This window comes from Neodiprion lecontei, chromosome 5 (assembly GCF_021901455.1).
Source record: "Neodiprion lecontei isolate iyNeoLeco1 chromosome 5, iyNeoLeco1.1, whole genome shotgun sequence".
Classification (NCBI taxonomy): Eukaryota; Metazoa; Arthropoda; class Insecta; order Hymenoptera; family Diprionidae; genus Neodiprion; species Neodiprion lecontei.
Genome location: NC_060264.1, coordinates 26,937,602 through 26,957,392, shown reverse-complemented (window position 1 = coordinate 26,957,392; position 19,791 = coordinate 26,937,602). Strand labels below are relative to the sequence as shown.

At 45.6% G+C, this 19,791-nt stretch overlaps 1 protein-coding gene and 1 long non-coding RNA gene across 7 annotated transcripts in view; one reads left to right on the top strand and one right to left on the bottom strand.

The window, feature by feature from the left end:
• The window catches only part of LOC107226503 (steroid receptor seven-up, isoforms B/C), a 99,164-nt gene extending 95,592 nt beyond the window's left edge, over positions 1 to 3,572 (bottom strand). For all 3 annotated transcript variants that reach the window (XM_015667336.2, XM_046741748.1, XM_015667337.2), the window contains exon 1: positions 1,469 to 3,572. In XM_015667336.2, the coding sequence (XP_015522822.1) occupies positions 1,469 to 1,793 (325 nt within the window). In that variant the 5' untranslated portion in view covers positions 1,794 to 3,572. The remainder of the gene's footprint in view (positions 1 to 1,468) is intronic.
• LOC124294769 overlaps positions 1 to 19,791 on the top strand; it is a 186,129-nt gene that overhangs the window by 113,718 nt on the left and 52,620 nt on the right. For all 4 annotated transcript variants that reach the window (XR_006904703.1, XR_006904701.1, XR_006904702.1 and 1 more), the window contains one exon: positions 10,664 to 10,868. This is a non-coding gene — a long non-coding RNA (uncharacterized LOC124294769). The remainder of the gene's footprint in view (positions 1 to 10,663; positions 10,869 to 19,791) is intronic.

Sequence of the window (19,791 nt, the reverse complement as noted above, 5' to 3'; positions counted from 1 at the left end):
AAAAAAAAAAAAAATAAGAAATTATCGAACAACCAGTTTAAAAGGAAGAGTGTAACAAGGGTTGGAAATTTATGATTTACGTGAAATTTATTGATCACATTTTTTTAGCACATTATCATTACCTCGATGATCATTATTCGGTAAATTTTTTTAGGTGATGTGACACGTTGAAGTGAAAATTTCTAGTTTCTTTTTTTTTTTTTTAATTTTTTTACGAATCTTTCCTTCAAAAGTTTTCTTTGACAGATTCTTTATCGCGCTCCGCCTACACGAGTTCTGAAAAGAAAAGACCGTTTGTTCCGGTGCTACTCAAGCAGAGAATAAAGAACTTGGTTGATATGCTGCAGTTATCCGCATCAAGTATCAAGATTTGGCCAATTTTTTCGATAAAAAATGATATCATTGAGCGTTAATCAATGCAACAGAGATACTCGAACTAACCGTGAAACCTGAACGCTCCGAGTCGTTTGCTATTTTAGAGATTGCGGATAAAATATTGTAAAACAAATATTGCCCGAAATTAAATATAATTGTTCACAATTATCAGGCAGCGCGCATTTGGGGAGAAACAATTTTACGCTTGTTTCAGAATGTTTTTCATATTGTATGTAACCGAATTGGAAAGATGTTTTTAGGTGTGAACGATACGAGGAATTGATCGTGACGTTGCACAGATCTTACAATAACCACGTCGCGAGATTTGTCAATCGAATTTAAATCTGAACGAAGCAGCTAATCGAAGATATTTTCAAAAACGTAACAACTGCGACGGCGAACGTTTGGCGAGCCTGTTTTAAAGCGGAGCTTCAACGTACAAGGAATGTTGAAAAATTTTCGCGCCGTGATCACAAGCTAATGACACTAAAATTTTCCGTTTCATCGAGTAATTTCGTTTCGGCGATAAAAGGTGTGAGTAAAAATATACCGTGAAAAAAAAGAGGCGTCGTGGATTTACATAGAATATTTTTTGGTACCGATATTTAAGAATGTTATCATCCGACGTTCAAGTTCGAAATTGAGTACAAAAATTGGGTGTAAAAAAGGGAAAACTTGATACACAGAATTTAAAAATGGCGAAAGTCGAAGTACGGAGAGGTATAAGATTAGAATGGTGGAAACGTAGAACGCCAAACCGTCGAATAGAATCGTCACAATTCCTACGGATAACACACATTTTGTCTTTCGGTACTTCGACTTGCCACACATTAAATTTTCCGTACTCGAACTTTCCGCATTTCTAATTTCTACGATCGTAAGATTTTCGCGTCGGTGAAAATTCCATTCCAATCGTGTTGAATCCCGGTTTTTTTTTTTTTTTTTTTTTCACCCCCGCCAGAGAGTCCGTTTGACAAACAGTCGAAACCGGGCTGCTCGCTGGTTCACCGTCGGTAAATTATCCATCCGCACATCGTGTAATGATGAAAAAAAAAAAAAAAGAAACAAATCGTCTACAACGCATCGAACTCACCCTCGCAGGTGAATTGTCCGTAATGTTTGCCGCTGCTCTTGTCCCCGCAAACGACGCACTCTATATTCGGCGATTTGTCGGTCTGCGAGCTTCCGGACTGCGAGCTGTTCGCCTGACTTCCGGGGGTGGTGCTGGGCGGCAGTGGATCCCTGGGGGTGAGAACGCTACCGACGGGAACGAGGGCCGTTATGTCCTCCGGGGTTGCGGACGGGGTCAGGTGCGTTGGCGGCATCGGCGGGGGGGGCCCCACCTGCAGGGGCCCCCCGCCTATAGAGGCCCCGGGATCCCGCGAGGCCCACGAGGGCGGCGGGGCGACCAACGCCATAGAGGCGGAGGTCCCTCGCGATGAGAAACCCAGCTCCAACGTGGTAAACTCGGTATGTGGAGGTACTCGCGCAGGAAAAAGGGTCGCCGTCGCGGGCGGGTACGCCACCCCGGCCGTCGCCAGGGCGTCCGCGCCTCCCGACCCCCCTCGAACCACCCTGAAGAATTCGAGGCTACGATCGATGAAAACTGCGCTTCCCGCACCCCGCGATCGAGGGTATCGATCGGCCTCTTCCCTTGCGATCCTTGCGCTTTTACGAAAGTTCCCTCGACCTTCTTATCACCCAGGGGGGTGGGGGATGTTTTTTTTTTTTTTTTTTTTTTTATTTTTCCTCGTTACTTTACAAGTCGATGAAATATCTTCAACACTTTTTCCACGATACGATTCGAGGAACAAACAAACACTGCAATTGAAAACCGAACCGCAACGTTCGAGTACCTAAATCAAATTTTCCATCACACACGATGCACTTTTTTTTTTTTCTCTTTCTTTCTTTCTTTTCTCTTATTCTTCTTCCACCGCGATTCCGAACGTTTCGTACAAACCTCGTGTACACATAGGCGAAATCACTTGGGACACTTTTGCTTTTTTTTTTTTTTTTTTGTTTTTTTTCTTTACTCCGCAACGCGTTTCGTTCACACCGTGTATCGATGTTTCACCAGAGATCTCTCTGTCCGCGGGTGCGTGTACATCGGTTTTTGCAGACGCGAATTTCTTACCGCGCGTTGACGTGTTTCTTTTTTCGCATGTCTCCGAAAACTCGACGATTATTTAACACAGACGCGGATCGTGGAGGATGTAATAACGAACGAAACGGGAATCACGACCGGTCGAACTTTCTCGGACGATTATTACGACAGGTTGGAGGGGTGACACTGATTTAACGTGGTATTATTTGCGCGGGAGTGTTCAAAACGACGGCCTGTCGTTTGTCACAGAGACCAACTCCACGTGTTTCCCGGGTTTATTTATCGTGAATGTCACGCGCGCAGGACAGGTTTCGTTAAAAACCAAGACACGAGCGGTAACGCGGATGGTACGTTTAACGTTTATTAGCGTGTAAAACGGTGAAAAACAAAACACCAAAGGTTACAGGTGACGCGCGTAGTTTGATTGTACTGTTAAACGTGAACGGCATCGCTCGTTCTTGCCGCGTGTATAAAATTTTCACCGCCGATCGCTTTCGGTGCAGGATGGCAAAAAAAAAGTGAAAGAAAATTTAACGAGCAGAGAGACGGGTGGATAAGAAAAGAGAAGAAAAAAAAAAAAGAAAACAATCGAACGACTATTTTGTTAAAACTCTAAAACTCGAAGAAATCTTCGATAAATTTGAAAAGTGGAAAAAACGAAAAAAAAAAAGAAGAAGCGAGAAAGAAACTAGCAAAGACAAATCTGCGAAAAACACACTTGGCATTACGGCGCTGAGGCGAGTTAAAAAAAAAAAAAAAAAAAAAGAAATGTTGAATTATTGAGAAAAAAAGAAAATACACGAATTTAAGGAAAAACGCACCGCGCACACTGTTTTTTAGCTGTTTATTTTATACATCGATACGTTTACTCGCGATCCGGCAAACGTTGGTTACTTTCTACGATCGCGTCGACGTCAAGGACACGGTCGGAGTATGTACAAGAGGTCCTTTTCAAAGGGATGTCACCCTTAATGCGGGGACGCGGCCGGTTAATAGCCCTCGGTCCGTCTCTGTCTTGAGAGGCTTTAAGAAAACAACCGGGACCTCGAGGACGACTATTCTTGTGGCCGACCAAAGACCGACTGCCGTCACCGGCGACCCCTGACACCGACCTGGCCCCCCCACCACCCGTAACCCTCGCAGGTTTCTCGCGGCACAACCGGTTTCCATGACGACCGAAGGTGGGGTCGAATCTCGGTCTCGCCCCGAGCCAACTCTCATTGGCTCCGACCCTGCCCTACCCTTACCACCGGCGATGCCCGCGATACCCACTTCACTTCACTTCCTACGAATCGACAACGCCGACCCGCGCTGCTCCCTGCAACCTCCGCTCCGCTCCGAACGCGGCTCGTTTCTCTTCCAACCTCGTCGAGGGGACTCTTCCTCGGGTCCCGACGCTACCCCCGGGGTCACCTTGCGTCGTTACGCGTTCGTTTCGACCGGGCGCGAGTCAAAATTGAGACTAGGGATTCTCCTCGGTGCGCCGCCGAGGAGGATTTCATTTTTTACGGTAACTGGGAAAATTCGGCGAGACGGGTATCGTTGTAAAATGCTGTTTGGATATTGCTGCGAAATCAGTTTCCGAGGTTTACTCGACTTTTTTTTTAGCTAAGCGAGGCTTTGACGTCGATTTATCGTTGCACGAGCGTTAAAATATAGCAACAGCGATCGTGGTGAGAAACAGTAGCAACGGGTACCAGACTTTCCGGTAACGCGTAGAAAACTAACTTTCGTTTTTTACCTGGAACTACATATATTTCTCGATTGCGGTGAGAAATGATAATGGTCAAAAGGACTTGGCGGTAACCGGAACTAAAAATTTCTCTCAGTTTGGTCGCAAAAAAAAAAAAAATCTACAAAAAACACACACGTGCCCTCGTCGTTTGGCGATGGGAACTCGTCGCTGCTTCGCTACAGGCCGAATTTAATATACAATAAAACGGGATCGGGGCTCGAAACTTGGAAGGTTCGATGTTTGGAATGGAAAATAAAATAACGAATGATTAATTTGTCGAAAATGAAAATTTTATCGGAATAAAAGAACTTTGCTCAGTGTTAAGAATAGTTAAACGAAGACTGGCGATAACTAACCTAACCTAACCTAACCTTACCTAACCTAAACCTAACCTAACCTCTGTCTGTAAGAGATTAGTCAGCGTTCTCGTAACTGTGTCATCCCGTTCCGATTTGGCTTAGAAATATCGTTATAACTGAAAAACTTTTGATACGGTTGTAACAAAGTATAACGTAAAATCAGGCTAGACGTTGTAGCTGTTTATTGAAAAAATCAGAATAAAAATCGGTTCGGTAGTTCTGGAGTTTTGAGGTAACATTGAACGTCGGAAAGACTTATCGAGTTTTATCACCTAACAGTGCGGAGAAGAAGAGATGAGAAAATGGTACTTATGGTCGCTTAGGCTTTCCTCCGCAATTACCGCCACGTTCTTTTTCTCTGGTTTACCTTTAGTGCGGTTTTTTTTTTTTAACCGCTAATTCAGAGGCGGAGCGTAACAATTGTACCGTCGAGTATATATATATATATGTATACAGGCGTGTTGTGACTTATCGCGAAGACCGCGTCACGTAAACTTCCATAAAGCGTACAGGCGTTTAACGAAAGATATATATATATATATATAACGTTCTCGCAAGGAGGAAGTGATATATATATGTATATATAGACATTGTTTTACATTATACCTACCTTGTTATGCGACCGGCGCGTACAAAAAACCGAAAAAACATGCGACCCGAGCGGGTAAATAAGAGTGATTAATGTTTAAGAGAGACGAGTAGACGCGTAGAGTTTTGTAGGTACGGCAACGATACGGCTCAGATTTAATCTGATAAGACAGTTTTAGTCCCCTCTTCTCCGCCCGAGCGGACTTCACGGCTCGCCTGTAAACGTCGCGCGACGAAACTCTCGCGTTGACGCGAAACTCCTCGAGTCCAAGGCGTCACGGACGCGTTATTCTCCTGGAAATATTTGCGCGGCAGCTACTTCACCTTCACTCCGGAGGCCAAAACGTTGTAGCTTACCTCGCGTCGCACGGTCGAAGCCAGGACGAGATGCGCGGGGGTGGTTCGGGGATCAGGTCAGATACGGAGGGCGTCGGCCAATGGCGACGCCGAGTCAAGTAGGGTGCGAAAAATGGGCCGAACCCGCCCCCGGGGTGGGATTCCTGGGGTTGACGGCGACCCGGCCACCGGCCGCGGGTCAGTCGGGTCGCAGCCCTCCGCCCCTCGAGTCTTAGCTCAAGCCCCGTTGCCCCCGGAATTTTTATACCCACGTCCGGGGACGAGGTTCGGTCGATGCGCTTTTTGCCCCGCAGGAGCTTCTTCTTATTTTTATCGCTACGGTATCGCGGTGCGATCGTAACGCGCGTACGAATAATCCGCTCTGTCCGTAAATAGGACTTTGAGACGAACCTCTTCGCGGGCATTCTCGAACGAGATGTTTAAATAGGTACCCTGGCTTCGGTCGCTGTCTTTTAGTCCTCTTCTTGAACCGGTGTCAATTATTTGGCCTTTGACCGAACCTAGCGTTAAAAGTCACCGGTGACGTCGAGGGTCAGATTTGGGCACTGGCCAAACGATTTTCTACTCTCTTCATTTACACTCGCTCAACGATCCTCTATCTGCTACTATTTATAAACACCTTAGTCTGATCTCATTGTATCATTTGCAGATCCACTATACTCTTACATTGCACTTCTGTCGATCGTTGTATACGTATACAGACATTGCTGCAGCGTAGATATATATGTGTATATATATATGTATACGTACCAGTTGTGGCCATATTCGTTTGGAGTAGTCGGAGGTTACGTTCGTTCATCTAATACGTACATACTTATTTTACAAACAGCAAGGTGTAACGCGTGTTAAAAACATATGGCAAAGACTTACTCAAAGACGGAATTTAGTTATGAACGGAGTAATCGAAAAGATCGCAGTCAAACTCTGGTAGATACGAAATTTTATCAGGGTAGCCGAAAGTTATGTTGTAACGAGAAATACTCCGATACAAAATGTTTAACAATCGCGAGACTGAAGTTAGTAACGTTAGTGTAACGAAACATCAGAGAAAAGTTTACAATCATTGTGCAATTTTAGAACGACTCTCAAGAATATGGCTTTTCGAAGTATGAGAGTGTTTTGTTTATCATGGTTTAAGGTGCGAAGTAACGATGTTTCCTAAACATGCATCGTTACAGTAACGTTACTAACTTCAACCTCTTTAAATAATTCTAGGTATAAAGTTGACCGCGTGTTTATCGTTTGCATACTGGATTCAACACTGGATTATAATGTTAACAGTAGAGGATAATCTTAAACAGCATTCCTTGTATAATATTACGTATGCTGTTGGCTACAAGACTTTAAAACAGTCTCGCACTACGTTGGTCTGAACACGATTGGTACTTCTACTAGGATTTCTTTCGGTATACATATAACCTAATGAAGCCGATGGTAAGAAGTCCTGTCAAATGTAACGCTGCATGGATATTACGTTTTTTTTCCCCTCCCAGTCTAGGTACCTACGCATCATGTTCGTTGAATTTTGGTAAAAAAAAAAAAAAAAAAAAACTTTGTCGAGGCGAACTCTGTAGACGAAAAACGTGATATTGCCGCCCTAATAATAATAGTCGCGGAGAAGGAGAAGGGGCGGGAGGGTTGCGGTTGCGGCCGACTAACAGCCGCAACTCAGGAGAAATCAGGGGGTAAGTCTGTAGTGGTCGAGGGTGGACGAGGGCGGAGTGGCGGTGAAGGGTGCCGAACAATGCGTTCATTCAATGCGACCCAGATATGATTACCGGAAACCATCCCGTAATTACTTTTTGTACTTCGTCGCCCGTGCCGCCGCGCTTCCACCACTACTGTATTGCTATTCTCACAGCTACCCCGCGGTCTCTACATCCCTTGGTTTCGTGGCCACTTTTTTCACGCATTAAAGCCCACTACTCCCTGACGAGCCACGGTAACTTGAAAATGAAAATTTTTCGCTACCGCACGTTCGCTTGTTCGTAATTGGCTTACGGTCGACTCAACGATCGAAGTTGAAATACGAGCGTTTGCGATTCGTTCGTGATCCACGAACATATTAGGAAATCTCATATGCGCAAACTTGTTTGTCTGATGCACGCAAGCGTTTCGAGGTTATGTTGACTCGGATGCAGCCTCGCTACATTTTCGATGTTTGAGGTCTTCAACGCAATATTGCGTAACCTCGAGATGAATTTCAATTTTTACAGCTGACATCTCGCCCCGACTGAGTTGGCCAGCCTGATTAGCAGACGAAAATTCGGCGCGTATCGGATGAAACTACCAATCCGAGCTCATGATTTCGCGCACGCGCATGCGGGTGCTCAAGTTTTCTCACACCGTAACGGTGCAGTCCGTGGATTTGAGGGGGTTAAGCCAGTTGAGACTTGAAGAAGCGACGAAGTATAAAGCTTCGGGTACCTAATATTCGCAGCGAAACTGTTCTAAGAGCCAGATATTGCTGTCATCCGCCTTCTTAGGAGGAGGTAATCTTGGAGGCACGAAGCTTGCGTCATATATATAACTACATGCGCGCGTGCCTTTACGTGGGTACGTCTTTGATAGGTTTATTACCGAACACGCCATAGCTTGCGGGTAAAAAGAGGAGTGTGCGGAAAATATCAGGAGAGATTTCGCAGCGGTTCTCTGCGCAGTCATAAAAAAATCGTATCGTTTTTCCATCCCGTGAATGAATGAAAAAGGTTTGAATAAATTAAAACTTTCCGCGACGTGTTACGGGAGTACTTGTACGGTGTTTTCCAATCGATTTCAAGCCGAGTTACCGCTCATCTCTACCCCGTAGACTCTAATCCGTTGATTTTTCTTCGACTTATGCAGACGTACCTTAAAGTTTTACGCACGCATATCTTGATCCTCGGCTGCGTTGTTGAAAGCCACTGTTGAGCACGAAGGGCGTGGAGGCCGCGGGTGCCTATATTATGAGTGTGTTCATATTTCCTCTGTTGCCTCTTCCTTCCCTTATCTTCTCCTTTCTCCCGAGTCTCTTTGTTCGCACTCTTTCGACTGTTAATGCCGCGAAATTAACTCCGCAAGAGAGTTTAAGAACCGCGGGCCCCGGGCCATGGCATTGTCCCTGCGGTGGTATTATTTTAACATTATCTCCGTTTCCCCCGGCCACCCACTCCCCCACATCCTCCTCCTTGCTTTTAATTAATTTATTTATTAACCCCGCACACTCGGCTCGATTTATCCCTAGCTACCCTGCCTCGTGTACATATATGTATATATATATATGTTGGTCGAATTCTATGGATTTCGGTTTGTAATGTCGAATTCGGAATCAAAGGTAGGACAAAAAAAAAAAAAAAAATAAATAAAAATTTCAACCGCGTTATACATCCGAACAATCCTTGCTCCTTGGGGGGGCGTTTTGAATACGAGAAACTAACCGAGTTTGTAACGAATCTAATTAAGCCCTTGGGTTTAGATGGGTTAGTATTTAACTGCCGAGGTTAAGTGCCAGTTTCGTAATATAATTAGAATCTCGGCTTCTGCGGCGGGGCTGAAAGAGCTGCCTTTTTCTCTCAGCGTCTCGGATTTTTATCTCGAAATTGTTTAACCGTCGGGAAAAATTTCGCGTGGGTCACTTTCGCGGTATTTTTCACAAAAAAGTACTTCGTCACTACGTCGACTCGTATACCAATATAGTTGAAATCCGAACTTGACCGAAGAATCTTCAAATTTTCAAGTCCGTTCAATTATTTTTCTTTTGCGGAATAGAACGTTCGCCTCGACGGGAATAATCGCAAGACTACACGGAGCCGGGGCGATTAGGTAATAAATCGTAAATATCATTCCCGAGATTCATGCGGACGACCGTCGTCGTGCCCGATATTTGCATAGGGGCGGGGGATATCTGACCCTCCGTCTTACAGAAGCCCATTATACCATCCACAGTGGCCAGTTGTCCGGCAAGGGTCACCTGTCCCACGATTAGCCCGGGTCAAGATGCCCCGCACACACGGATCGAAAATACCTGCGCAAGGGTGTTTTTACGGTGCGTTGCCGCGCAAGGCCGTACCTACGACGTGAGTTTACGATAAATTAATGGTTTTCGGTCACCCTGCTCCCCTTTTCGCGGGGCAGAGGCCGTCGGCCGGTGCAAAACTCTCACGTGAAAATTCAAATCGGGGCCAAACAGTCGACTGTCTCCTAATTATTTATGGTCACCCGTCGTGCGACGTATTACTATACACAATACGCCGGGTCCCGAGAGGCTCTCGCATTGACGATCCTTACGACAGTGGATCATTTGTATACGCGTAACGTGTCGCTGCAGACGTTGATTTTTAATAGTTTATAAAATCCTTTCGAATCTCGTTCTTTAGGAAGCAACCGCCGTGTTCCAAGTGGATTAGGCTTTGAATGAACAAATTTTTTGCTAAAATGGAAATTGATTTTTTTTCTTACCCTCAAATTATGCCCCGTGACGAGGCGATTCCAACGATACCCGACAAAGCACTATTCCGATGAACGGACGACGAGATATCGCCTTTTCAAGTTATGTAGTCACGCGCTGCGCTCGAGCGCGTTCTGCCCCAGTTACCGCGCTCGAGATTCAAACGCGGATATCTCGGTGTTGAACGGTCAGAATTACGCCTTGTTGGGTATCGTTGGATTCGTCTCGACGCCCTCTGCAACTTGAGATCAACGAAAAGTACGAATTTTGATATCGAACGAAATTCCGAAGCTTGAAATCCTGAAAAAAATCAGTGAGTACCTGGAGTGTTTCGCAACAGGAACCATCCCTCTTTGCTGAAGTTATTTGGAACGTGCGACCCTACAGCATGTATCCAGAAGCTGGGACGTCGAGTTCAGGAGTTTGGCGAGAAGGGGAGCCGCGACGGTCACTCGGCTAATGGTCGAACGTCAAACACTGGGTTCCGATACAGAGCGATCGTTTAACGTTGCAGCAGAATTTGAAAGACTTCGATCCATTAATCTACGGGAGCGCGAGGAATTTCTTCGTGCGTAAACATTACCAAGCCGAGGTGCATTCACGGTTTAACGATCTGCGCCGGCGCTGCTAACTCCGCAAACACCACGAATATACGCACAATCTATCGAATTTGCCAAATTCTCCTCTAAACACCTCATTCTTATTGAAAATTTCAGAACGGTGCACACGCAGCTGACTCCTGATGCTGACGGGGTCCGGAACACGGTCCAGATGCGAGGCCTTGGTTTTTTCATCATTTTTCATCCCCCAATAAGCCGCACGTCGCTGACGTCCACCACCCTCGTGAGAAATCTACCAAATCTTCACACCGACCGAACCGGACGTCCTTGCCAGCATATACGATCAGTTCCGACATCCTCGGTAAGAAGTTTACAGTATTTATTCTACCGTAGCAATACGCGTACAGTGTGGGAAGAAACAGGTAACGGGGCATGGGTGGAACACGCCTAGTTATTTTCCCTGTCCAATAAATTTTATTACACCGTAACTTGTAATTCGCATAAAAAACCTCAACGCGCAGCTGTACTAATCCGTTGATATTCAACAGTTTTATTAGTACTTCGTTGTCCAGTAACGATATGCAAACGAAATTCAGAAGACTCGATGACACTTCGTGCGAAGTGTTTTTCATTGTAGATATCTTGGAGCGCCCGTTTGAAAGTTTTTTTTTCTTTTTCTTCTTCTGCTATATATTGGCGAGCTGAGCAAACCACTTCCAAGTTTATTAACCGTGGATCCGGGTTTATCGATAGTAGAGAGAAAAATGCCAAACCGATTTATTGATTCTCGAGGTAGCGAGAGTAAAGTTTGAATACCAGAAGTGCCGAAGTATTAAGCGGCAATTAATGAATTGACAAACAGCTCCGTCTTATTTTCAGTTTTAGTATTTCGATGTTTGTTCGAAGCCATGATACGTTGACGTTGTCTCTTGGGAAATCATCTTTGTCATTATATTCGCGATCCAAATATTGCGATCTTGAGGATTTAAGGTCGATTTTCCTCATCCCTTTAGACTGAAAAGCTCTGATTGTGTCCCACACTTGTCCCGCTCTCTCGCTCTCTCTCTCTCTCTCTACCAGTTTTACCTTGAATTATTTGACAGTTGCGTACCGGCGTGAATTTAAAAAACCGTTTAATATTTGAGCAACGGTTAAATCACCGTGATTATCAATTAGGTACATCAATTATCGATTACTTAATGTTGACTGCAGGTGCTTCATTGTATTACTCGAGATTGTAGGTTGTCGAGTATAACAGCGAGAGGCGACAAGGCACGCGTGTCTTTTAATACCTTTTTTACCCACTGCTGCGGTTGTGTGCCAACTCTCGTGTAAGAGTTACAGGATACAGTTACACGTCAGGCTAGGCATACACGTACTTAAATACACCCGCTCTTCAAGCTCACTTCTAATATCTAAAGAGCCACTTACGCGTATCACTGTTATGGTAATTTGCCGGGACCGTACGTCCAGGAGAGGTTCTCGAAGAATTAGATAACCGGCACGTGCGTAGGTACCCACTGAAAAAGACGCGTGCGATCATCGCCCAGATGCTTCCTCAACGAAATTCATTATACCAGTTTCAGGCTGTACCTCACGGTACACTGAGAGAAAATTTTAGTTCCGATTGATGCTCAGTCCTTGACTATTTTCATTTTTTAACACTATAGAAAAATGTAGTTCTAGATAGAAAATGAAAATTAGTTTTCCAGCTGTTACCGGAAAGTCGGGTATCCGTTACTATTCTCTCTCATTACGAACACTGTTACTATATTTTCTTGCAACTGTTGCAAAAATTTAATGGTCGTGCAACGATAAATTGACGTTGAAGCCTTGTTTAGCTAAAAAAGTAGAGTAAACCTCAGAAACTGATTTTGCGTTGCAATTACCTAAAAAGGATCGACGATAGCGCAAAATGGTTTCGTGTACCTCGTTTTTCGTAATTCCAACAATATTCAAACAGTTTTTTTAACGATACCTGTTTTAATGAATTTTTCTAGTTACTGTAAGAAATGAAATTTTTTCTCAGTGCACCGTCTCAAATTTTCGGTAAATCATTCGGTGCATTGAAAATCGAACATCTTCTGGAATAATTATCATAATTAAAAGACATCCTCGTATTATAGGTGTGTAATCATCTTTTATACTCTCGGTAAGTTGTACTGTCACATCCTTAGAATGAAGTCAATATTAGTTTAAGCTGTTCACCCCTTGACTCTTGATATTTAAATTAAAAAATAGTCCACAATTGTTTAACTGGATTTGTTTGATTAAAAACAACATTTTTAAACTGCAGTATTCACACGGTAACTTTATAGTCATTGGTACGATTTTCATGAAACGCAGTTTTTGCAGTAGCAAGAACAGTTATAGACCATTTTTCAAATATCAAAGCTTCAAACAAAAATCAAATTAGTTACGTAATTTATCCATACGATCATCGATCATTCGCGCAACTTCCCGTATCAACGGCAGCCGTTCAAAGTCAACTTAAAAATGAAGCGCGAAGGGTGACTGCGAGGGCGTGAAAAATTCTTACAACTAGAGGACGACGTCGTCGACGGTTTCTATGTGTGTATATATGTATTATATATATACGTTGAACCTTGTTGAAGAGCAAAATAGGAAATGGAGAACGGGTTTTTAATCAGCGTAGTAGAGTAACCCGGACAATGGTGCACCCCCCTTGTTTCCTCCGCCCTCTCTGCTTCTTGGCTCGCGACGCACGCTCCACGCAGGATCCAAACTTGCCCGTTGCCCGTTGGCAAATATATCTGCATGGAAGCTTCGCCGAAAAATCGAACCTTACCGAGGCAAAGGCTGAGGTTGATCGGGTGGACCGCGGCATATGTCGCGCGGTTGATTGTCTGTGCGACGACGGGTTTCGGATTTCATGTCCGTTCATCTATGTACCTTGAGTACGTAGCGAGGGGTGAAGTTCGATTGAACTCGCGGGTGCCTTGTGGTGCCATGCCTTGTTCTTTGTCGTCGAGTAGAAAGAACCAAGAACGAATCCCTAGGTCTGAAATGCTTTGAGAATTCACGAAAGGAAGTATACGTATCGAGCCACTGGAAGACGAGCTCTCCCAAGATTCCTCAGAGTCAGTGAAAAATTGAAACAAGAAAATTTAACACGTGACATGTGGCATTTGAAATCAGAAATATTTACAAATGAGATCGATTGCACTATTTTAAATTCTCTGGACTTACGTGTCATTTAATTTATAAGATGTACGTAAAACCCGAGAGTCAGTTTTCGTTGGGAGTATAACGTCGAGTGTAAAATATTTGAATGTATGTATAAGCATAGAGAGTGTTGGGAACAGAGTTGCGGTAGTAAATCTGTTGATGCAATCTGAGACACCTGATCGAGTCTACGTTCCTCGGGATATCAAATCAGAGGCAGAGTCAACATCCGGTGACGGGTCAGATAGCGTTGCAATCTTATACTTATCCCGAGAGGTGCGAAGGTATCTGGAAGAGTATCGTCACGTTACCTACCAAGAATCAGAATCGATTAATAGCCAAACGGCTTCCCTGGCATTCGGAGCTTATCTTGACTACAAATGCGTCGTAGGTTGAATAATTATTCACACGAAATTGACGCAAGTTAATGACACTTTAGCGACAGTGACGAGGTGCGAAAGGAGTAGAATGCGATAACAAAGTACAAAGTAAGTCTCATTTCGCTTACCTGCGTTAGTACCGTATTTTTTCTTTATGGCGAATCAGGCATCCTCATTTTCACGATGAACGCTATAACGCAACGATTTGATGTCCGTATCGTAATTTGACTCGTTAAGAAATCGCCGCGTGCAAATTACCGTCGTTAAATGGGTCCTATATCATCCAAGCGGTGAGACAGTCCGCCTATAGTATATCGCCAAAGATGCGTGATTATAAATAAAACATAAGAGAGCCGCCACTGCTGCAATCTTCGTAATCGTTACCGAACTGATTAAAACTGAAGAATCATCGCGATGGTAGGAAGTTGAGACGATCACGAGGAAGTCTTCAAATCCACGACGCGATTTCAGACGGATGATCTTTAAGGTGCGCTCCTTAACTGCGAGTGATCATCATAACCACCTCGTTCACCACCCGTTGGTTGGTTTAGCTAATAATCGCGATGTACGTAAGCAGCAATTTGTCACCTATGAACGAGGAGGTAGTTCTTGATTATGATTAAAGATGATTACACGATCCGCGAGACCTGCGAATGAAAATGTGGTTAATTGCGTCAGCGGTCATCGTTGCACCGCACTTGGAGGCTTTGATACCTGCCGTGTATATATCAGGTAAGCGCAACACGGTGCCAAGGATCACTTAAGGACGTCGTTAACACTCCGGTAGCAGCCCTTGGAACGTGATTAAGAAGCATTCGCATCGTCCGCTTTACGTCGGTCATCCCGTTGCCTTTTCTCCCGCTTACCAAGACCCAGCGTGTCTCAGTGCTCAGCTTTCGATGCTCAGTGACCATGCGCAGCAGCGCACCGTGATTAGCGTAACAAAGATGACGGAGGTGATACTCCGGCAGTTCGTGCTTGTCGACACCTTTACTGGTCCATAAACGCGGCCTGACACCGGGGATCATCGTGTTATAAAGCCACGAGTGCAGAGGGTGCACGTCTCGCTCAGTTCGCCGCGCTCGGTGCATTCGAGGTGAAAGATCGCCGGAGATACACACTCGAACGGCATTCATGATCACCTGTGCACCCTTTCTCGCTCCTCGTACACGTGCACACAAGCCGATCCCGTCGGGAAAGGGAAGGGAAGAGAAGGGAAGGGTTGGGGGACCGAATGGTCCATCACAGCAGCCACACAACCGGACACAGAACGTGCTCAGCGTCGTCCCTCCGCAACGTCGTGCACGTCGTTCAGTGAATGAACAGCGCAGCCAAAGGGTTATTGAGACAAGGCTAAGGTTAATGGTGTTACGTATTTTGCCATCTGTATTATCATGCTAATACCGGAGGCCACGCTTGACGCCACATTTGCATACCTCGCTGATCCTTCCGACGATTTTCGACGACCATCGTTTCGTCCGATGTATCCGTAACAATTGCGTCCCGGGAGATGTTCTCGTTATTGATATACTTACTATCGATTCGACGGTTATTCCATGGGACTTTAACACCACTTTGACATGATTGCTGGGAAAACGTTGTATATCCAAGTAATACACGGTCGACTTGCGTTTGACTTATTGTCGGGTGAAAATTGAGTAAACTAATCGGAGACGGCTGATGAAAAGGGCGCGTATTTGAAGCCAGTGATTGACTAAAGATCAGCAAGATGATCGGGAATCTACGAAGCTTTAAGAAATTTACAATCTACTCGAATGTAAGTTGACTTGTCGACGGTAAATAATACTCAAGCGAAACTTTGTAATTTCAATAATTATTAGATCTCGTTGATGCTGTTATGTACCTACATCGACTTATCTTAAATTCTGTATAACAGTCAGTTCTTTTTTTTTTTTAGTTTGTCTTGATCTGGACGTTTTTGACGACGGTCTTTATACCAAAACACAGCTTCGATTTCAGGCTTATTGACAGTCGTTACGACATCTCACAATCGGGCTAATAGTCCGCACTGTCTTGCCGACTTTCTGTCGACTCAAGTCAAGTATTCTTTCATCCGTTGACATACGCACCGAGTTCAGTTACCTAGTAATTAATTGATAGTTGACATCTCGACGAGTGTGCCAGCTGGGACCATACATTGATAACGGAGAATGTTTGAGATTTCAGACGCGCGTCTCATCTCTGGGTTGATTTTCGAGCTAAACACAGTGACCTCGCTACGAGGTTAGATTACAGGCAATTCAGCGACCCCTTTGGCTCGTGAAGAGATAGCCGTACGTATGCGAAGAGATAACGGTGCCCGTGCAGAACCCGTGTCAAAGTTGAGCGGCGTCGTCGGTCTGCCGGAGATGTTATCTTGGAAGATGCGTGGCGCTGCAGCGCCGCATGGCATGGTATGGCATGGCTTCGGAACGAAACGTTATCGGAAGAGGGGCAGCTGGGAGGAAGCGCGGGACACGCGTTACGCATTCGAATATTGAATTTCGAAAGCGTGCCCGTGGGGGTAGTTGAGTATTTACCTGCGCTTACGAAATCGGGTAGTGAACTCCAGGAGCGGATCCTCCTTTGACTCGGAGTAGTAATCAGTATCCGCGCCGAGGAGCCGGTCCGGGTCTAATTAAGCTCTAATTACTGGACAGCTTATACACTTCCTAATGGGCAACACGATATCCTACACCGATGGATGGATGGATGGATGGATGGGCGGGTAGATGGACGGATGGACGCTCGGGTCAGCCCCAACGTCGACGGAGATGCTCTTGGGTGCAAAAGGTCCCTTACCCCCTTTGCTCTTACTTCCAAAAGAAGAAACTTCGGCGTGTAAAAACGGCCCGAAGACGTAGGTACCTTTTGCACGGTGGGCATTACCGAAACAGGCGACCCGGTACACCTAGGCTAATCCATTGATACAGCAGTGACTCGTAAATCAGAGGATGAGTCGCACGAGGAACGAGGCAGACGGAGAGACGGACGGATAGATTTTCCGTATTCTTCAGCCGGAGATAAAGCGAGAGAGCTGTGCAGATAGGTGGGGTTGATTCTTTTTTCTTTTCATTTCTTCTCGAGGCAAAAAGGGCCACTGCGGCCACGTAGCGACGCGGAGGAAGAGCTCTCGCCCTGAAAGGTAATTACTTCGTCCTATGTGCAAACAATGGAGCGGTGCCCTTTGTCCGCGTGAGAAACAAAACCTCGGTCAGTTCATGGGTCCCGGTTCCACAAGCCGTCGTGAGGCCCAAACTTATATACCTGACCAACGGGGGTATAACGTAACTGATACTCGACGGCTGGCTGCATGCCTTGCCAGACCCAACCAGATCGGACCGTGTATGTATATACGTGTCTTATAACGTCTTGTGCAATGAATTACACGAGCATTAGTCAACCTCACCATCCTTGCGCCGGGGCTGCGATTCGGTCCCGAAATAGGTGCCGCAGTGATGTGCCCCGCAAAAAGCTCTCTCTCTCTTTCTCTCTCTCTCTCTCTCTCTCTCTCCCTCTCTTTCTTGACGGTACATTCGAGCGACAGCAATTCCACCATGGAAACTTACCGCGGTTTCTCACCCGCGTTTCATTACCGTGTACAGACATCGCGAAACGTGGAGCTGCAGTGAGGTTTGAGTGGAATCAAGCGTGCCCGGATAAACGACGGATCATGTTGTACTTCCACCCCCAAATCTCTCCTTCGCTCTCGAGAGGGTGGAACGGTTGAGACTCTCTCTTTCTCTATTTTCCTCTCTCTACAGCGCGCGCACCAACCATCCGAACGGTAATCGGCAATCCTGTTAGCACCGTTGACGGCGTCGACGGGACTCGCTCCTCTGGTAGCAAAGGATCATCCTTTAATCCGTTCATTCGCGTCCCCGCGCGAGAGGTACCTTTCCACCGAGTATACGAATCCCCCCCCCCAAAAAAAAAAAAACACCCGCACAGGCCCTCGAGCAAGCGGTTCGTTTTCGTCTTCAGGTGCGCGTGACACGCGGTCGATAGGTGAGTTGAATTACAACGCGCAATGCGTTTATGGTGTCTGACTTCGGTTAGCTACCCTCGAATCACCCTTATTCGCACATTGTCTTATTACTACGGAATGAATGAAATACGGGATATCCCTTTTTTGCTCCACCTCGTTCTGCGGCACGACGACAAAGGGAATTAAGGTGTTACTCTAACCATAACCTGGTGCCAGTCATGTTCGTTGACCTGACGATCGAGGGGCGTCCCCAGATCAGGGTCACAGCGATCGCACGCAGCATCCCCTGATCCTTGATCCTAGGAGATGGGATAAGGCGAAGGTGAGACATGGCTGAGAGTAGGTAAAAAAGAAGAAAAAAAAAAAAACTACAAGCGCGGAGAGCAAACTTAATAAACACATCTTACAATGTCCCGAGTGCATAAACTGCACGAGCCAGGGTACAGGAGACTGATCTATCTCCCCGGATTTGTATTATACCCGCGGGGAGAAACGGGACAATGGATAAATGAGATTTTTTGCTATACCGATTGAGATCCCTCCGCAGTGAGCATTGGGCAGAGCGAAGGGTGAAAGGGGGGGGGGGGGCTCCCCGGGGAGGACCCTAGAGTATATCGATGATAGGGTGCATCCCTCGGGACGAAGGGAGGGATGGATGAAGAAAGGGTTGACGGTGAAGGCTTTTAGCGCTTCTGCCAAAGCCCGTAAACTTTCAACTGCCATTGTCAACCCGTCGACACGCAATGGTTACGGATTACGTCAAACATAAAAATCCTACGTTCGCCAATCAGCCTCATCCAACGTGTTGAAATGGATTCGTTGGATCGTGCCGATTATTACGGTACCGCTCAGGATTTGCCCTTTAAAATATCACGGATCCTTTCGCGCCATACCCGTCTTGGATTCAAAGCTTCATTGCTCCATGAAGAGGCGGCCGATGTTCGCCGGCACCTCATCGTCGTAACCCCTCGGGGTTGGAAGCGGCGTACGTCCTTCTCGACTACGAGAGCTCGTACATCAACCTGTCATAATTAATGGTCCCTTTTTGTGCCGCGTCTCTCTAGGATCTCAACACTTTGTCTCGACCCGCGAAGGACCGAGATCTTGCCCGATGGGCCGTTTACCATCCTCCACCCAGTAACCGACCGTCCGTTGGCTCGCGGCCGGTGGGAATCACACGATATCTGGACACCGTGACCGACAACTTAATCTCCGCGTCGCGTAAACTGAGACCAACGGTTTTTGCCATCGGTCCGTTTAACGCGCACGAACCTCTCGATTTCGAGCCTCTCTCTCTCTCTCTCTCTCTCTGTGTGTCTATTCACTTTACTAGAAAATTACGCGGTGGCGTTGGGTAGTTCGCACCTCGAAATCACGATCCGCTAATATTTATCTCTGTTTTGTGCACGCGAGAATCTTTTTAAATCGGTGATGAAAGTAATCACAGATTTTTCAGCAGAAATTTCGAACCGCTAAATCGTATTATCTTCTTAATCAGTTGATCTTTTTTAAACTGTCTTTTCTCAACTTTGCACTTCGTACTTTCGAATCTTTCTACTCATAGATATTTGATGAAAATGATTAGATAATAATTGTTTCCGGCAACTGTTTCGAGGCCTTTAACTCTTCGGTGAAAAATAAGGTTTTATAACAATGCAAATATATTTAAGAACGAATTTATTGGCCCATATTTTTTAAGATAGGGAGAAAAACATTGAAAAATACTGTTT